At 43.9% G+C, this 19747-nt stretch overlaps 1 protein-coding gene across 1 annotated transcript in view; it reads left to right on the forward strand.

The window, feature by feature from the left end:
- The window catches only part of BCKDHB (branched chain keto acid dehydrogenase E1 subunit beta), a 301660-nt gene that overhangs the window by 224907 nt on the left and 57006 nt on the right, over positions 1-19747 (forward strand). Inside the window, exon 9 of the mRNA XM_068279381.1 lies at positions 8387-8473. Within this exon, the coding sequence (XP_068135482.1) occupies positions 8387-8473 (87 nt within the window). The remainder of the gene's footprint in view (positions 1-8386; positions 8474-19747) is intronic.

Below are 19747 nucleotides of genomic sequence, written 5' to 3' on the forward strand. Positions count from 1 at the left end.
TACAGTAAAAATCCGCCGACCTTATCGGTTCATAGAAAACCCCCCTTAAGTCCTAGAAACCCTAAATTTTTTAAAGTTTTATTGAACTGAATCTTGTGAACAAGATGCAAAAAGAAGTTTTCAAAAAGACCTTCTAGTTTTTGAGAAAATCGATGTTAAAGTCGGGTGGAATTTCCGGCGGATATTTCCGCGATTTCCGGCGGAAATCCGCCTACCGCATTCCGATGCGGATATGCAATTTCCGATCGGCATTTCGGAAATTGCATTTCCACAGAATCAGAATGAGCATCCCTAGGTGAATCCTCATATCATATACACGAAGTGGGTAGTACAAGTTGATTAGTATATGTATAATCACAACATAAGCCTCAGAGATTACACGTAAATAGTACTCAATTACTTAATATCACATACTGGCAGGGACAGGAGTCCTATTACAGGAGTCCTTTTTAAATATAACTAGATTTGTGGGGTATGTTTTACTGTCCTGGCATTTTGGGGGGTGCTAAATTGTAAGCACCCCTGTAAAGCCTAAAGGTGCTCATAGGACTTTGGGCCCCTTAGCGCAGTTAGGCTGCAAAAAAGTGCCACACATGTGGTATCGCCGTACTCAGGAGAAGTAGTATAATGTGTTTTGGGGTGTATTTTTACACATACCCATGCTGGGTGGGAGAAATATCTCTGTAAATGAGAATTTTTTTTTTTTAAATAGTTTTTTATTGAGCAAAGAAAGTTCAAATTTTCCAGCAAGTAGGCATAGTGATACATTCATTCATAAATCAACATTACAATGGGCTGTAATGCCCTCACATTTATATAGGTGCTCATATAAACATTTTCCACTTTTCATGGCCCCTATCCAAACTTTCTTCCCACCTCCCCTGTCCCTAACAATAACATCTACCTACAGCAGCAGTTACCGAGATATCATTTATATACATAAATATTATAATTTCCTATTTAGCATATGATGGGCATACTCCACATTTATTGGTTGAGTACAGGGTGAAGAGTAGTAAATTATGGTTTTAGGTATCAACCTAAAATTTCGAGTTTTCCTAAGGTTCCCAATAATTGCTCAGTGCAATACCAAGAGGTGTATTGGAAGGGATCCATGAGCGGATTTTTTTTTTTTAAAGAGGAGCTGTTAGGTATAAGGTCTCAGAGAAAAAAAACACATATCAGTAGCTAAATATTGGCTGTACTTACATTACATATGCATTTCACTGTCCACGTTTGGATTTCACAGAATTTGTATATAGTATTTGCAGAGAATGATGCTCCTGACAGCTCATGGCAGGTTCCATGTTTGTCTGTCTCCTATGAAGCCAGTTGTGTCGTCATGTCCTCACTGCTTCCTGATGATTTGACTCACAAAAAAGATCCTAATGGACAACACTACTGTGCAGTGAATATTAATTAGCCATGTGGCTAGGAACAATAGCGGACTCATGCAGTATACTCTAAGGGAACATATGCCGTGATTTTTCATTGCTGTGAGTTGGTGATTTTTCAGTGCTGTGAGCTGGGCTGCGTTACAAGCTGCTGCAAATTGAGCCTGTAACTTCTCACTAGCAGCCTTAGGGCGTGATTGGGAAATGAAGGGGATGACCCAAGGTGGGGAGAAGCAGCCCCAGAATGCTTTGCAGTATGTTATGCGGCCTGTCGTCCTACTTAAGAGCTTGGAAATAACAGCCTTGCTGTTCAGCACACATCAAAAGTAAGAGAGATTTTTAATTTCAGTATTGCCTTTTTGGCTTCCTTCTAAACTGTTTAAGACAGGAGAATAGAGGTTTAAATTAGCTTTTGCAGCCTGACAGTTACTCTTTCACACAATTGTCCATTTACAGAGATATTTCTCCCACCCAGTGTAACGATCGGTGAAGCCCAGAGAGGATCTGATTACCGGTGATCTGCAGTATCACAGGAAATACAGATGTATACCAGATTATACGTGATCTGCAGTATCACCGATAATCCGATATACTAACTAACCTCTGTTCACCTGAGTAGAGTGTAGTGTTTGGTGTAACAGTAACACTTGAAGGCCTAGGCCTCAGTGCAGCAAGGAGTACTGCACGGATTCCTTCCACAGACCTGAGCTCTCCAAGACGGGAGGAGTCAGACTGACAGTAGGAAGGATTGTCTGAGAGTGACACTCAGGAGGAAATGTCACTAACAGGACGGGGAACCGCCTCCAATGGTGAGGTCGGTTCTCGAGGTCGGACAAGCCAGGTCGTAACACATGGACAGATAAAGTACAGATACAGTAGGCAAAGGCGAAGTCTAGGTACAGGCAGGGTTTGGCATCGGGTATCAGAAATATCGAGGTACAGGATCAGGAGGCAGAAACAGAGTCTAAGGACGAGCCGGGGTTCGGCAACAGGTATCAGAAATATCGAGGTACAAGATCAGAGTTCCGGAGGATAGTCAAACAGGCAAAGGGTCATAACAGATAATCACAATCAAACTAGTACTTTAAGCTATCAACAGAATCTAGCTTAGTGTAGGATTACAGCTCCAGCTGGTCCCGGCACACTAACGGATCTGACTACGGATCTGGGTGCTCCCACGTATGTGATCGCAACGCCAGACAAGGAGCAAGTGAACAGCCAGCAGTATATATACACAAGGACCTTTCCAGGACCTCCCTAATTGCTGGTCCAATGAGAGCAGAGGAAATTGTCAGCTGACCCAGCTGGTCAGCTGACTCCCTTCTGACTGTTATTTAAACTCTGCCTCTGTGCGCGCGCGCGCGTGTAACTCTGAATCCAGGTGGACTATGAGTCCCAGCCACACCAGTACTGTTTAGCAAAGTCTCGAGTGTAGGAGCCGCCTCTGATGCGGATTCCGCTGTTACCAATGCGGATTCCGCCGTTACCAATGCGGATTCCGCCGCACTGCCTATGCAGCAAGCGGCGTTTTTTCCGCGTTGTGACGCCATGCTGGACGCGGAAACAGCCGCCTCATCTTGAGAGGTAGCGGCTTTTCCGCGTTTCATTACACCCAGCATGGGTATGTGTAAAAATACACCGCAAAACACATTATACTACTTCTCCGGAGTACGGCAATACCACATGTGTGACACTTTTTTGCAGCCTAGGTGTGCTAAGGGGCCCAAAGTCCAATGAGTACCTTTAGGGTTTCACAGGTCATTTTGAGGCATTTGGTTTCAAGACTACTCCTCACGGTTTAGGGCCCCTAAAATGCCAGGGCATACAAGAGACCCCATTTTAGAAAGAAGATACTCCAACGTATTCCGTTAGGAGTATGGCGAGTTCATAGAAGATTTTATTTTTTGTCACAAGTTAGTGGAAATTGATTTTTTTTTTCACAAAGTGTCATTTTCCACTAACTTGTTTCCACAATGTAATGTGGTTCACAGCAAAGCACATTTTTTTCCAGAGTAAAATGAGCCATAAATTACATTTCTCTTATGATTCTGTCACTTACAGTAGGTTGTAGAAATCGGACAAAAGTGACAGGTTTTGGACTAGTCCATCTCTTTATAGGGGGGACTCAGGGATATATTTATTTTCAAAAGCACTTAGTGAATGGCAGTTGCTCTGTCCAACTGCCCAAAAAACTGTGTAGGGAGCAGGGAAGCTGGCCAGCATCATTGTTTAAATCCTTTTTCGGGAATAACTTTATAAAGAATAAAAGCCTTGTTGAGAATCCCCTCTGAAGCGATGGACTAGTCCAAAACCTGTCACTTCTGTCAGAATTCTACTACCTACTGTAAGTGACAGAAACATAGGAGAAAAGTAATTTATGGCTTGTTTTACTCTGGAAGAAACATACTTCCTATTTGTATATGTTTGCACAGAATTTAAATTTTACTGTTTTTTGCTGTAGTGCTTTAAGTGGTTAAAGAAGTAGACTATTACTAAGTCTGGGGGGGTTTGGGGAGGATCTGAGTGTGTGTGTGTGTGTGTGTGTGTGTGTGTGTGTGGGGGGGGGGGGGGGGGGTGATCAGGAGCCCCCAGGGGGCAGTTTAGGACCTAATCTAAAGGGTAGCATTGACAGATAGTGACAGGGGTGATTGATGGGTGATTAGGGGGGTGATTGGGTGCAAACAGTGGTCTGAGGGGTGCTGTGGGTGATCAGGGGGGCAGGGGGACAAGATCAGTGTGTGTGTGCTTTTACATACACAGCTGTCTCCTCCCCTGGTGGTCACTCGATCACTGGGACCACCAGGGGAGGAGGCAGCCTGTATAATACACTTGGTTAGCATAACAAAGTGTATTATACACTTTCGATGTGGTAGATTGGATATTTACAACCCACCGATGCTGCTAATTGGCAGGCGGGCTGATGTCGCGGGTGGGCGGAGCCTAATGCCGGTGGATGTGCACGCATCGGCATTACGCGGTCCTCGGGAAGCTACTTTGCCGCCACCCATAGGTAGTGGGCGGTCGGCAAATGGTTAATAGGAGATTAACCTCCCTGGCGGTAAGCCCAAGCTGAGCTCGGGCTATGCCGCGCAGGGGGAGATCTCAGCCCCTGGTGGGGCGATTTGTGTCCTGTAAATTGCTGTGCGCGCAGCCAGCACTTTGCTAGCCGCGCGCACAGCTTGATCGCCGCCGCTCTGCAGCGATCGGCCGCACGCAGCGGCTGAAGAGGGCCCCCCCCCCCCGCCAGAGCCCTGCGCTGCCCGGATCAATGAGTTCCGGGCAGCGCTATGGGCTGGATCGGGTGTGCCTGACGTCAGGACGTCGGCTGACGTCCATGACGTCATCCCGATCGTCGCCATGGCGACAGGAGAAGCCAAACAGGGGACCGCGTTATATACGCGTTCCCCTGTTTGCTATAGATGCCGGCGACGATCGGACTAGAGGGCCACATGCGCCCTCTAGTGGTGTTTCATGTAGCTACCACTCTGGTAGCTTTACATGAAACAAAAAATTTTTTGAAAAAAAAAAAAGGATTTTTTTAATTAGGAAAAAAAAAATTAACCGCCAAGGAGGTTAATATGTCCACCTTCATATGTGTCTCACCTCAGCCAGAGCCAGAACCTATTAGTCCTGAAAGGATTAAGGAGGAAGCTTAGAAAAGGTACACATTTTTGCTTTTCACTTCATACTGCTGACATATTACTGGAAAAAAAGTGCTACTATTAACACAACAATTCTGTGGAAAGCAAACAGATTAATGACAGATAACCACAACTTTTGTGATTTCTTATGCATGCTGGATTGTAAATATTTAATTTGGCCATAGCAGTGATCATTTGGCATCGCTAGTAAATGCACATTGTGTAACCCCTGACATTGTCTGTGTATTGAAACATACGGAATACAGGCTTCATTTGGTTTCTAAGAAGATAGACTTATTAATAGTCTACTTCTTTAACCACTTAAAGGGGTACTACAGCGAAAAACAGTAACATTTAAATTCTGTGCAAACATCTACAAATGAGAAGTATGTTTCTTCCAGAGTAAAATAAGCCATAAATTACTTTTCTCCTATGTTGCTGTCACTTACAGTAGGTAGTAGAAATCTGACAGAAGTGACAGGTTTTGGACTAGTCCATCTCTTCATAGGGGCTTCTCGGCAAGGCTTTTATTCTTTATAAAGATATTCCTAAAAAAGGATTTAAACAATGATGCTGGCCAGCTTCCCTGCTCCCTACACAGTTTTTTGGCAGTTGGACAGAGCAACTGCCATTCACTAAGTGCTTTTGAAAATAAATATATCCCTGGGAGTCCCCTATAAAGAGATGGACTAGTCCAAAACCTGTCACTTCTGTCCGATTTCTACAACCTACTGTAAGTGACAGCAACATAGGAGAAAAGTCATTTATGGCTCATTTTACCCTGGAAAAAAATGAAAATTACATGAAAAATAGGTAGGGACAAACTCAATCAAACGTAAAAAGTCATTTTCAGAATTATGGTCAAACTTGGAAAAGTTTTAGCAACACTACAAGAGACATATGTGGTATCATTTTAACCGTGATAAGTAGTTACATAGTTACATAGTTATTTTGGTTGAAAAAAGACATACGTCCATCGAGTTCAACCAGTACAAAGTACAACTCCAGCCCGTCCCCCACATACCCCTGTTGATCCAGAGGAAGGCGAAAAAAAACCCACAAGGCATGGTCCAATTAGCCCCAAAAGGGAAAAATTCCTTCCTGACTCCAGATGGCAATCAGATGAAATCCCTGGATCAACATCATTAGGCATAACCTAGTAATTGTAGCCATGGATGTCTTTCAACGCAAGGAAAGCATCTAAGCCCCCTTTAAATGCAGGTATAGAGTTTGCCATAACGACTTCCTGTGGCAATGCATTCCACATCTTAATCACTCTTACTGTAAAGAACCCTTTCCTAAATAAATGGCTAAACCGTTTTTCCTCCATGCGCAGCTCATGTCCTCTAGTCCTTTGAGAAGGCCTAGGGACAAAAAGCTCATCCGCCATTCTACTCTAGTAGAATAGAGTTTTAAGGTTGAGGACCATGTCTCCTGTATTTTTTTTTTGTCACAAACTAAATCAAAAGAAATTAAATTTTTCATATTCTGTACCAAAATAAGACTTGTAAAATGAAAACAAAGTGACAAAATAAGAAAGAAACCACATATATTGTTACCTTAGGAACCTGGCTTTTTGAATATGTATGCCATGAGTGTATATTACTATTATTTTTCAAAATAAGGCCTTGTAATCAATGATAGTGTACAATGAGAAATCAAAAAACAGAAAAAAGACACCTTTATTTCCAAATACAATATTATCACCATACATTGTGGTAGGAACATAATCTAACAGTTGCAATAACCAGTATGGATGTGAGGCATCGCAGGAAAGCAGCTGACTCCACTCAGCGTGAGGTGGCTGCTTCCTCTAACGACATGGCGTCTGACGCGGCGGTTAGCGCGCATGTCCCCGCTGCGGAGACACCGCAGAGCGGGGCTGCTGTGGCTGGGACTCGTAGTCCGTTTAGGTTTAGAAGGACGCGCGTGCGCGCGGAAAGGCAGGACCTATATGGCAGCCAGAATCAGGCTACCTATGTTTACTGCAATGCTAGGGGGGTGCTTTGAACCGGAACTGTTTTTGTGGTCCACATCATTTAGGCCTATTTTTGCTGTGAGCTCCAGCTTTCAAACTGCTTGAACTGTTTGATTTGTTCTTGATGCTAATAATCAAACGTTGGGCCCTCAGGTCGATGATTATGTCCCCAGGTTATTGGAGCCAGGCTGGTCAGCTGACATCCCTGCCTCCTCTCATTGGTCCAGCACTTAGGGAGGTGCTGGAGAGATCCCTGTGTATATATACTGCGGGATGTTCAGTTGCTGGTTGTCTGGCGTTGCGAACACATACGTGGGAGCACTCAGACCTGTAGTCAGATCCTTAAGTGTGCCGGGACCAGCTGGAGCTGTAATCCTACACTTAGCTAGATTCTGTTGATAGCTTAAAGTACTAGTTTGATTGTGATTATCTGTTATGACCCTTTGCCTGCCTGACTATCCTCCTGAACTCTGATCTTGTACCTTGCCATTCTGATACTCTGTTGCCGAACCCCGGCTCGTCCTTAGACTCTGCTTCTGCCTCCTGATCTTGTACCTCGATATTTCTGATACCCTGTTGCCGAACCCTGCCTGTACCTAGACTCTGCCTCTGCCTTCTGAATCTGTACTTTATCTGTCCGTGTGTTACGACCTGGCTTGTCCGACCTCGAGAACCGACTTTACTATTGGAGGCGGTTCCCCGTCCTGTTAGTGACACTTCCTCCTGAGTGTCACTTTCAGACTAAACCTACCTACTCTCAGCCTGACTCCTCCCGCCTTGGAGAGTTCAGGTCTTTGGAAGGAAGCCGTGCAGTACCCCTCACTGCACTGAGGCCCAGTCCTCTAAGTGTTACTGTTACACCAAAAACACTACACTCTACTCAGGTGAACAGAGGTTAGCTGGTATATCGGATTATCGGTGATACTGCAGATCACTTATAATCTGGTATACATCTGTATTCCCAGTGATACTGCAGATCACCGGTAATCAGATCCTCTCTGTGCTTCACCGATCGTTACAATGGATGAGCAAATAAAATTAGTGGGTTTAACTTATAGTCAGCACTGTTTAATGTAAAGCTATAATGGATGTAAATGGAGAAATAGTTGTTTTTTTCAATTTTTTCCCTTATTTTCCCTGCATAGAAAATAATTTGATTACTAAACAAAATTAACACACACTAAAAGCCAAATTTGTCCTGAAAAAAAAAACAGTATATAGATCATTTAGCTGAGATGAGGAGTAATAAAGTTATTGTCGAATGAATGGGAGCAGCGCCTACATGTGAAAATTGCTCTCGGGCTGAAGTGGTTAAAAAAGAAATCTATTTTTATTAAAGAATAACTTTTCCTTTTCTTCTTGTTTGTGTTTAGAGCGTCACAAAAACTGGTCGGCTACTAGTAAGTCATGAAGCTCCAGTAACGGGAGGCTTTGCATCAGAAATCATCTCCACGGTACAAGTAAGTTGGACAATGAAGCTTGATAATTTGTGATTTTTCACACTATGGGTCTCAAATTTACAAATAAGGTGCTTCCTTTGAGTCTGAGACTCATAAATTGTAGACTACTCACTTGAAAAAAAGGAAGAAGAATATATATAAAAACTTTATCATTTATTTATCACAAATTATAAAAATATATAGTAACTTAATCCTTTATAAAAACCAGAGCACTGGCTCCAATAACCTGGGGACATAATCATCGACCTGAGGGCCCAACGTTTGATTATTAGCATCAAGAACAAATCAAACAGTTCAAGCAGTTTGAAAGCTGGAGCTCACAGCAAAAATAGGCCTAAATGATGTGGACCACAAAAACAGTTCCGGTTCAAAGCACCTCCCTAGCATTGCAGTAAACATAGGTAGCAATAGATATTCATCATCCTCTGAGTGGCAATGTTCCTGGTTAGACAGTGCAGTTAGTGTAGTCACCAACTCAGGTGCCCCTCCTCTAATCTTCAATCATAGTACATAAGCGAAGTTCATCAAAGTATCCATCAAACATACTGTTTACGTGACCATCAACCTCAGAATCAGTTGTAGTTTAGGATGTAATTTAGGAGATCACTGTGTTGTTATTCAACAAGTAAGTAGATATACAGTGTAAAAGTCCGCCAGGGAATGTTCCCTTATGCAGCTCTCCAATCCATAAGAGGTCACGTGATGGAAGATAGAACATAAATGTCATGCAGACTCAAAGCATGGGGATCCCGTGGTGGGCTATATTACTGCCCTTGTACACTGCCCTCAGTTAAGTTGGTAATGAAGGAGATAGAGTCCATCCATGTGCATATTGTCATAGTAAGGTGCATAAGATGCAAGGGAATACTCATCCGTCCTGTACAGGTCGAGGCCAGTGGTCCCCCAGGTGGAGCGATGCTACTGGTGGGCGATGAGCCCTGGTTTGCCGACCGGTTTCCCTGGCAAAGTCGCCAGCATCATCAGGGCAGGCTCATCAAGCGATCCCGTCTGCATGGATGCCGGCCTAATAAAGGCGCCCGGCGGCCCGAGGACGCCACGCCGCACGCGGGTCCGCCCCACGCCAGCGCGTCACGAGGTTGCACGCGCAGGCGAGAGGAAAGAGTCCACGTCGGCATAGAGGAGCAGCGCACCTCCACACCCCACTGTGCGCGCCATCTAGTGGCCAGGATGGAGTTGGCCGTGATGAGCTGATACCAGCTCTATGGCATACCACAGAGCGGGGAGGGGAGAGCGCGCAGCTCTAGGCGACAAAGGTCGCCCAATGTGACGCCCCGAGGCCGCCTTGGCACCATACCACTGGGCTCCCCATTCACCCCAAGCCCACCACACGGGGCCCATATCCGCCAGGCCGGGGGGACGCCACCACAGGGGCCGGCGCGCCACAGAGATAGGAGCCCATCGATGCTTAAAAAACACCGATAAGCAGAGAAGTACAATAAAAATAATAATAATAAAGTCAGTCAACTATACCCTGGAGCACACGCTCCCATATCGGGGGCATAGGCTGGACATCTCCGGGCACATCGAACCCCCAGGGGGCCATCCCCACGGCCAGGCCGCACCGGCCCCACAGGGCAGGGAAGGGGAGAACAAGGAGCGCCCAGGGGGCCATAGCATCAACACACAAGGGGATTCGCCTAAAATCCAGTCTATTCAACAAATAAACATACAGTTTTACTATAATCTGAGTATACATCTCTATATAAAATAAAGTATACATAAATCACATATTCACCTAATATATCAATAAACAAAGGTATCCCAACTGATTGTGGGACCACTTCTTTTTTATGATTATTGATTTTGGATAACAGCCGTGTCCCACAATCAGTTGGGATACCTTTGTTTATTGATATATTAGGTGAATATGTGATTTATGTATACTTTATTTTATATAGAGATGTATACTCAGATTATAGTAAAACTGTATGTTTATTTGTTGAATAGACTGGATTTTAGGCGAATCCCCTTGTGTGTTGATGCTATGGCCCCCTGGGCGCTCCTTGTTCTCCCCTTCCCTGTGGGGCCGGTGCGGCCTGGCCGTGGGGATGGCCCCCTGGGGGTTCGATGTGCCCCGGAGATGTCCAGCCTATGCCCCCGATATGGGAGCGTGTGCTCCAGGGTATAGTTGACTGACTTTATTATTATTATTTTTATTGTACTTCTCTGCTTATCGGTGTTTTTTAAGCATCGATGGGCTCCTATCTCTGTGGCGCGCCGGCCCCTGTGGTGGCGTCCCCCCGGCCTGGCGGATATGGGCCCCGTGTGGTGGGCTTGGGGTGAATGGGGAGCCCAGTGGTATGGTGCCAAGGCGGCCTCGGGGCGTCACATTGGGCGACCTTTGTCGCCTAGAGCTGCGCGCTCTCCCCTCCCTGCTCTGTGGTATGCCATAGAGCTGGTATCAGCTCATCACGGCCAACTCCATCCTGGCCACTAGATGGCGCGCACGGTGGGGTGTGGAGGTGCGCTGCTCCTCTATGCCGACGCGGACTCTTTCCTCTCGCCTGCGCGCGCAACCTCGTGACGCGCTGGCGTGGGGCGGACCCGCGTGCGGCGTGACGTCCTCGGGCCGCCGGGCGCCATTATTAGGCCGGCATCCATGCAGAGGGGATCGCTTGATGAGCCTGCCCTGATGATGCTGGCGACTTTGCCAGGGAAACCGGTCGGCAAACCAGGGCTCATCGCCCACCAGTAGCATCGCTCCACCTGGGGGACCACTGGCCTCGACCTGTACAGGACGGATGAGTATTCCCTTGCATCTTATGCACCTTACTATGACAATATGCACATGGATGGACTCTATCTCCTTCATTACCAACTTAACTGAGGGCAGTGTACAAGGGCAGTAATATAGCCCACCACGAGATCCCCATGCTTTGAGTCTGCATGACATTTATGTTCTATCTTCCATCACGTGGCCTCTTATGGATTGGAGAGCTGCATAAGGGAACATTCCCTGGCGGACTTTTACACTGTATATCTACTTACTTGTTGAATAACAACACAGTGATCTCCTAAATTACATCCTAAACTACAACTGATTCTGAGGTTGATGGTCACGTAAACAGTATGTTTGATGGATACTTTGATGAACTTCGCTTATGTACTATGATTGAAGATTAGAGGAGGGGCACCTGAGTTGGTGACTACACTAACTGCACTGTCTACCCAGGAACATTGCCACTCAGAGGATGATGAACATCTATTGCTACCTATGTTTACTGCAATGCTAGGGAGGTGCTTTGAACCGGAACTGTTTTTGTGGTCCACATCATTTAGGCCTATTTTTGCTGTGAGCTCCAGCTTTCAAACTGCTTGAACTGTTTGATTTGTTCTTGATGCTAATAATCAAACGTTGGGCCCTCAGGTCGATGATTATGTCCCCAGGTTATTGGAGCCAGTGCTCTGGTTTTTATAAAGGATTAAGTTACTATATATTTTTATAATTTGTGATAAATAAATGATAAAGTTTTTATATATATTCTTCTTCCTTTTTTTCAAGTGAGTAGTTGATAATTTGTGAGCCTTGTTTTAAAAGCTGTTAGCGTTTGTTTTTTTGTGAAAAAAAGATTTATTTCTTCTACTCTGAACCTGTATTGAATAAAAATCTGTAGTTTGTCTCTGTGGTGTCCCATTCCTCACATAGCCTCAGTTCCTGCTTTTTCAATTCTCTCTTCAGTTAGCAGCAGTAGCCATCTCCATTCACTGCCCCTCCCTCACACCTATGTATACATTGTTATGTCAAAGAGGTTTACCGTCAGAAAAAAAGTGTTTTTGCAGAGAGCCAGATGGCAGCAACCATGACACAGAAACAATACATTCTGCAGCTCTGACCAGCAAGGTTGGATGTCAATATGCATTAGCAATAAAACAATATTTTAGAATGAAGTCGAGATCAGACGAAAAAATTATCTTGGCAGTCGCCAATCAGGGCACCGCTGCACACATCACTCTATATTGAGGGTTGCTGGAAGGTTAGTGGATTAGAAGTTCTATGCATGTCATCAGAACATGTTCCCAGATAACTTTCTTTTTTTTGTACATTTTTTTTTTCGCTTCTAATCTGTGATCTGGAGTTGCCAATTATAGCTGAAGCTAGCAATAGCTGTTGGCTGCAATCAGTTTTCTTCTGCTTATTGCTAGTGTATTTCCCTGCAGCAGAATGGGGAGTAGGCCTCACCTGCGCATCTCTTTTTTTTCTCGCTCTATAGTACATAGTACTGGTATTGCATTTACCATAAAGTTTATATGAGTATATAATTCCTTGTCTTTCCTTGCACATACACCAATGCGGTAAAACAGTTATGCTCTCTTTTCACCGTGCTGCTGGTATTTATGAGATAGTCTTAGGGGAGCCATGCTTCCCTTTTTACTGTTGGGCATTTTTATAAGGTGGTAGAACATGTGCTGCTCAAAAAAGTAAGGAACACATTGAAAACACATCAGATTTCAAAGGTAAAAAAAAATCATGCTGGATATCTGCACTCATATGGACTTGGTAATGTGTTAGGAATTAAAGGACGCCAAATTGTTTGATGGAAATGAAAATTATCAACCCGCAAAGGGCTTAATTCAAAAACATTCCCAAAATTAAAGGGAAAAAATGTGTTAGGCTAGTCCATTTCCCGAGATTTCATCACACCAAATCAAAATCATATGTATGGCCCCACGTGCTTGTATGCACTCCTGACAATGTCAGAGCATGCTTCTATTGAGATGAGGGATGGTTTACTGGGGTTTTTACTATTAGATCTTGATCAGCATCACTGAGCTCCTGGACAATCTGAGGTGCAACCTGGCAACGATGGATAAACAGAAACATGATGTCCCAGAGGTGTACTATTGGATTTAGGTCAGGTGAGCATGAGGACCATTCGATGTTATCATTTTCCTCATCCTCCAGGAACTGCCTGCATACTTGCACCACATGAGGCGGCAAGGCATTGTCATGCGCCAGGTGAAATCCAGGACCCACTGTACATAGGGTTTGACATTGGGTCTAAGGATTTCATACCAATACCTTATGGCAGTCTAGGCGCTATTTGTCTTAATATAGCAGCCATTTGTGATATTGGGATAATACAGAAGCCATATTTTTCATTTTTCTGTCTGCTGTGTACTATCTCAGATGTGTATGTATGTTCAGAAGCCATCTACCTTTGGGGTATAATTGTCACCTGGCTGAAGGAAGCTGCTATTTTGAGTTTCTGTATGTCAATGTATATTACATTTGCATTCAGTCCAGCAAGGAAACTACAATTGTCTGCATTGAATAGACCAGTCACGTTGAATAGCTCAAAGATACCTGGACATTTAATTAGGAAATATCTGTCTAGCCTCTAGCAAGGAAACTCTTAATTAGACAATTACCTGACCAGTTGGGCTGGAAGTGCCTGCATTGCTTTGAACTCTGTATATATGTAAACAGCCAATATACAATCAGACTGTCTGGGTCTGGAAAGTTAAAAGCTTGAACAGGAACCTTTGGAATCTGCATATCACAGCAAGCAAGGACCCAAATACGAAAACGCTGGACTGAGTGCAGATCACTCGACAGCAGAGTGGGAATTGTTGAAGTGTCTAGCAGCAGCTAGTGGTGGCAGTGAGAAGTGTTTTTTAAGGGGGTGACAGCCTTGTGTTAGCTTGAATAAGGCTGCTTCCCTCACAATCTAATCTAACCCCCAGTCTGGAACCGTCTCTGCAGGCTTGCTGTGGGGCCGGTACCTGACACTATTGTCTAGCCTGTAGAGGTCTGTGCTTCCCTCCATGAGCATGCCTTCCAAGCCCATCACTGATCTACCACCAAATGGGCATACTGAATGCAGTTACAAGCAGCATAACTTTCTCCATGGCTTCTCCAGACCCTTTCATGTCTGTCACATAGGCTCAGGATGAACCTGCTCTCATCTGTGGAAAGCATGTGGTGCCAGTTGTGAACTTGTTCTGGTATTCTGAAGCAAGTGCCAGCTGAGCATCACAGTGCTGGGCAGTGAGCGTAGGGCCTACTAGAGGATGATGGGCACTCAAGCCACCCTCATGAAGTCTTGTTCTGATTGTCTGATGGTCAAAATCATTCAAACCAGTGGCCTGCCGCCTGACATTTTTTAGGGTTCTGGCAGTGTTCATCTCCTTGTTTGAAGGAGCAGTTTGCTTTTCTGCTGATGGGTTAAAGTCCTTCTACGGCCCTTTCCAGCTCTTCTTCAGTGACTGCATGTCTCCTGAAATCTCCTCTGTGACCTTGAGATTGGGCTGTGGAACGCAGCAAGACTTTTGGCAATGGTACACATAAATGAGCAATCCTTGAGGCGTTGGAATACCGGTACAACCTCTGTATCATCCAGGTATTTCCTCATGGTACCAGTAGTGGCACTGTAGGCAAATGTAAAACTAGTGAAAAAACAAGTCCGAAGAGATGATGAAGTAAAAACTTTAGTGGCCTCCACCTGTTAAGCCATTCCTATTTTGGAGGTTGTCTTATGATGCTGTACTCTGGTTAAAAAGTGTTCTTTTCATTTTCTTTAAGTTGTTTGTTTTACATAGTCCCACAGTGTAGGCTCCTAACACTTTTTTTTTTTAATTAACTACTTGCCGACCACTCCACGCCAGTTGGCATGAACGCGGCGGCAGCCCCAGGACCACTCCACGCCGATTGACGTGAATGGCTGGGAATGGGGCTAGCAGTAGATGTAGTAAAGATGCGCTTCTCCACTTGGAGGACTGTGAGACGGCGAAGATATCTGTACAGCGCTGCGATCTGCAGCAGCGCTGTACTGGGGACAGGCGTGTGACATGGCTGTCCCCTCTGTAGTCCAGGAAGTGATCGTCTGTCATAGGCTGAAGCCTATTACAGCCGATCACGCTAATTGGCTGGTGGAGGGAGGGAGTGGTTAATATAAAATGAAATTTTAAAAAATAGATAAATGTATTAAAAAAATAATAAAATAAATATTTATATATAAAAAAAAAAACTGGTGAGCGATCAGACCCCACCAACAGAGAGCTCTTTTAGTGGGAAGAAAAGGGGGTGGAATCACTGAGTTCTGCGGCCCTGCAGCTAGGCCTTAAAGCTGCAGTGGCCCAATTAGTAAAAAAACGGCCTGGTCACTAGGGGGGTTTAACACCGGGGTCCTCAAGTGGTTAAAGGATAAAGTTTTTAGTGTTGAAAAACTGCTGCACACCATTGTTGTTCTGCTGCCTGCTGGCTCCTGAATGGTTGTTTTTTTGTCTTATGATATTCTAAACATAATGTTATCTAGCTCTGCAGCGACAAAGCTGAAGAAAAGGTACACCTTCTGGAAAACTGAGCCCCCTTGGAAGGAGATGCTTGTACTTCTTGCCATCCCAAGTTGTTATGCAAGCCACAAAACCTTAATTTTAAAAATGCTACTTTAAAATACCAAATATAAGTAGTAAGATTTTTACTATTTTACTAGTTTTAGCCGTTAATGCCCATCATTGCTGATGTGACATTTGAAAGATGGATCCTAGCTGGTGAAGTAGTTGCAACGGGAACAAATATTGAATAGCAAAACCACTGTTCTCTTGATTAGCGTTGGTGCAAATGTGTTCATAGCCGATAATATTGCTTTACAGATAAAACGGTTCTCTGCAGTGGCATCCAGCTCCCACAGTTATTTGTTCCCTGTAGAGATGCGGCTTGTTGCTACATTTGTGCCCCCGTGACCCTGCAGCGGCTGCCAAGAACCAGACTCACAGCGCTGCTTTGTGTACATGCCAGGGGTTTTCTGCTCCAGATGCTGAAACTTGCGCTAAACAGTGGTGTCCCAGAGGTGACCAGGTGTCGCCCAGCAGAAAGGAGACCATGCTGGTGCTAAAAGTTCAATTGGATGCAACAGTGATGCAACAGCCTTGAAGCCACTTTTGCAAGCTTGAGTATGTAAGTACTTGAGCTGTAATTAACGACTAAACATACTTCTGCAACACTCTGCAGTGGCTGCCTCTGAGCTTACAACTTCAGCATCTCTCTGTAGCATATAGCTGCTGCGGCTCTCTGCAAAGCTCACAGCAGTTTAGGGTATCTGCATCGGGTGAGCATTGCCATGTTGGTTGTTACTGGGCATCAGCATAATTACAGCATTGTGTTGAGCATCGGCTTTGGAATAATTACAGTATTATACTGAGCATCGGCATTTTAGTTATTGGGCAATCAGCACTGAGCATCAACATCGTTGGGCGTCAGCAGAATTACAACATTATGTTGAGCATTATGATAGTCATGGACAGCATAAAAGCATGATTATAGTCCACGTCATAGGCACCAGCATTGTGGTTCGTCATACTGCATTACGGCATAATTACAGCATTGTGGTGCGCCCAAAGTATGGATGTACTATTTATAATTGGGTGTGTTTCTGGGGGTAGAGATGAGGTAGCTGCAGTGGTTGACAATCTAATGGCATATCGACTAAATTATTTGTGTGATGAATTTAATTGATTCCCTAGAATTTCACTTGAATTTATTTCCTTGTCTGTACTTATTAGTTAGTGTCTGCAAGTATTAGTCATAGAGAGATGTCATGCTTTCTATTGTTTTTGTAAGAAGTTTGGCTCAAAATGTTCTTCCTGTAGTTCCTGTACAGCTATGAAGTATAAAGGCAAATTATTCTAATGGCCAAGCTCTAATTCTCAGCAGGCTGCAATGGCTGGACAGGATGTGCTTTGATTGTGTAGTGTAGTAATGCAATTACATTTTTGCAAATACATTTACAGATGCACATTTTGCAAGGGCGTAAGTTAATCTTTCTTATGAGTAATTATAACTGAAATAGCCTGTGTTTAAACAAAGTGTGTGACTGGTTTTAAGCACTGCTAAACATCTTTTTAACAATGTAAATATTTTATTAAAGAATTGCTTTAGTGTGCAATATGTCATATGCAGTGATATGTCTGTTACGATTGTGCTGCTAGAAGAAAAATAAGTGAAATTCTCTTATTGTTGGATTAAGTGGATAATTGCCTAGCCAAAACTGTTAGGGATCATGGTAGATATTTTTTCATGCATGTGGAAATAATAAAATTTCAGCAAGGAGTCCAGTAGGAGCACACGGTTATTTCCCAGATTTCTGTTCCATCCATACAGTGAGATCCTTTTGTCCAAAGTAGGTGTAGTGCAGCACCCTCTGAATGATCCAGTTTGTAAATGATTGATGACCTTTCAAATTTGGGTTCTGATTTATTAAATCAAAATAAATAGGGGCAACACCGTTAGAGGAATTGTACTGAAAATAATGTCATTTAATATAATGGCTTATTTTTTATACTATTTATTACTCTATAAATTATTTAGTCAGTGTTTGCCCATTGCAAAATCGTTCCTCACCTTTTCCTCTCCCTAATTTACATCCTGAAATGGATCACGGATGGTGACATCTTTACTGCTGGCAGATGCATCGCTGCAGAATGTTTGTTTACTCAGCCAATAAGGCTAATTTCACACCAGGACGTTGCGTTAGAGGGGGCGTTAAGGTCGCATAACGTCCCCCTAACGGAACGCCTGTGGTGCTGGATCTGGACGTCAGAGTGAGCCGCGTTGTGCAGCTCACTCTGGCGTCAGTGATGCCGTGATGCGCACTCTTGTGCGCATGCGGCATCACGTGGTCCCGCCGGCCAATCGCCGCACAGAGCGGCTGCTCCAGGAAGTAAACACTGCACGTCATAACGTGCAGTGCATATTAATTAGCCATGTGCCTGGCCGCTCTCCGCTCCTCCCCAACATTTCTGAGCATGTGCAAGCAGTCTAACGTGGCTCAGCCGCGTCCAAAGTACTGCATGCAGTACGTTGTCTTGTGACGCAGCGTTACAATGTAACGCAACGTCCGCACTGTGAACAGCCCCATTGATTTTTCATTACTGTGCGGTGGGCTGCGTTACAGGCTGCTCTAACGTGCGCCTGTAACGTCCCACTGTGAAACCAGCCTAAGTCAGTAGAAAAAAATACCTTGTTTCCCAGAAGGGGAGGAGAATTCCACATAGCTACACAGCCTAGGTGGTGACAACACTAGGAGGGCAGGGCTTCATACCAATATAAAGCAATATATAGATCTAGGAAGTGCTTCTGATGCTGAAACTATGGTAATTAACATAAAACTGGGTACGGTATCTTGAATAACTGACTACATTTATATGTTACTATTGGTGCCTCTTGAGGTTGCATTCACTGTGGGACATTGCGCTGTAATGCAAAGTTAAAGTCACAACGCAGCATTACAACGCAATACAAAAAAAGTGGTAATGCACATTAATGATGCGTTACTGTCGCATAGAGTAGGTACAGTAAAGCATACAGACATTGAAAAGTATGCTTTCCTGTACATGGTAACGTGTGCGTTTAGAGGTAACGCACTGTAAGCCGTGAGTTACCATAACGATACACGTTACAATGTGACCCTAACATTGCACTGTGAACGTCACATAGGATTTGCATTGCAGTGCGGTAAGCTGCGTTATAAAACTTTACAACGCAGCTCCGCAATGTCCCACTGTGAATGCAGCCTAAATATTAAAATATGATCTGCAAAAACAGGGCAGTTTCTAGGATAAATTGTTCACAGGGTGAAGGTGTAAACATTGCAGCCAAGTTATTTGTATAAGGTCTTTGATAAATTATGCCATTCCTTACGCTTCCATTCATCCAACTTCTGGTTACTGAAAGTTGTTTCCACGTTATTATTTCTTTTGCTATATTGTCTGCAAATGTACCGTAAGTGCTTTGCATGGGAACATTCTTACCAGCGCTAAGGAATAATGGTCCCTATACTGCACATATTCTGTCTGTGATGCTACACAAGACTTCAGTCTGCATCTCTTCCTCTTTTATATAGACCTACAGGATGCATAGCATGGGACATATAAAATAAACGTTGATACTTCTGTCTTGAAAAGCTGGGTAAATTGTTATTTCTAGGAACATTAAGAAGCCCTTGTTTTTTACTGTTGTGTATATTTCACTTGTACCATAGGGACCCTAAAAAGTACAGTACAGTGGTTTTATAGAAGAAAGTTATTTTACAAACTAAGAACAGCTGTTCATTTTATAGACGTTCTTCTATTGTAGATCAATGATTCATACTGTCCACCCATAAGTTGTATGAATTATTTTTTCTTACAAGATAAGTTTGTTTCCTTTCTGTGCTGTATAAAAAATGGCTACTCTTATCCACACTTAAATCAGAAATGTGCCAGTATCAGTATTTTTTTTTTCAATTCAAAAATTATGATCAATATTTCTGATTG

Source organism: Hyperolius riggenbachi, chromosome 4 (genome assembly GCF_040937935.1).
Source record: "Hyperolius riggenbachi isolate aHypRig1 chromosome 4, aHypRig1.pri, whole genome shotgun sequence".
NCBI classification, from domain to species: Eukaryota; Metazoa; Chordata; class Amphibia; order Anura; family Hyperoliidae; genus Hyperolius; species Hyperolius riggenbachi.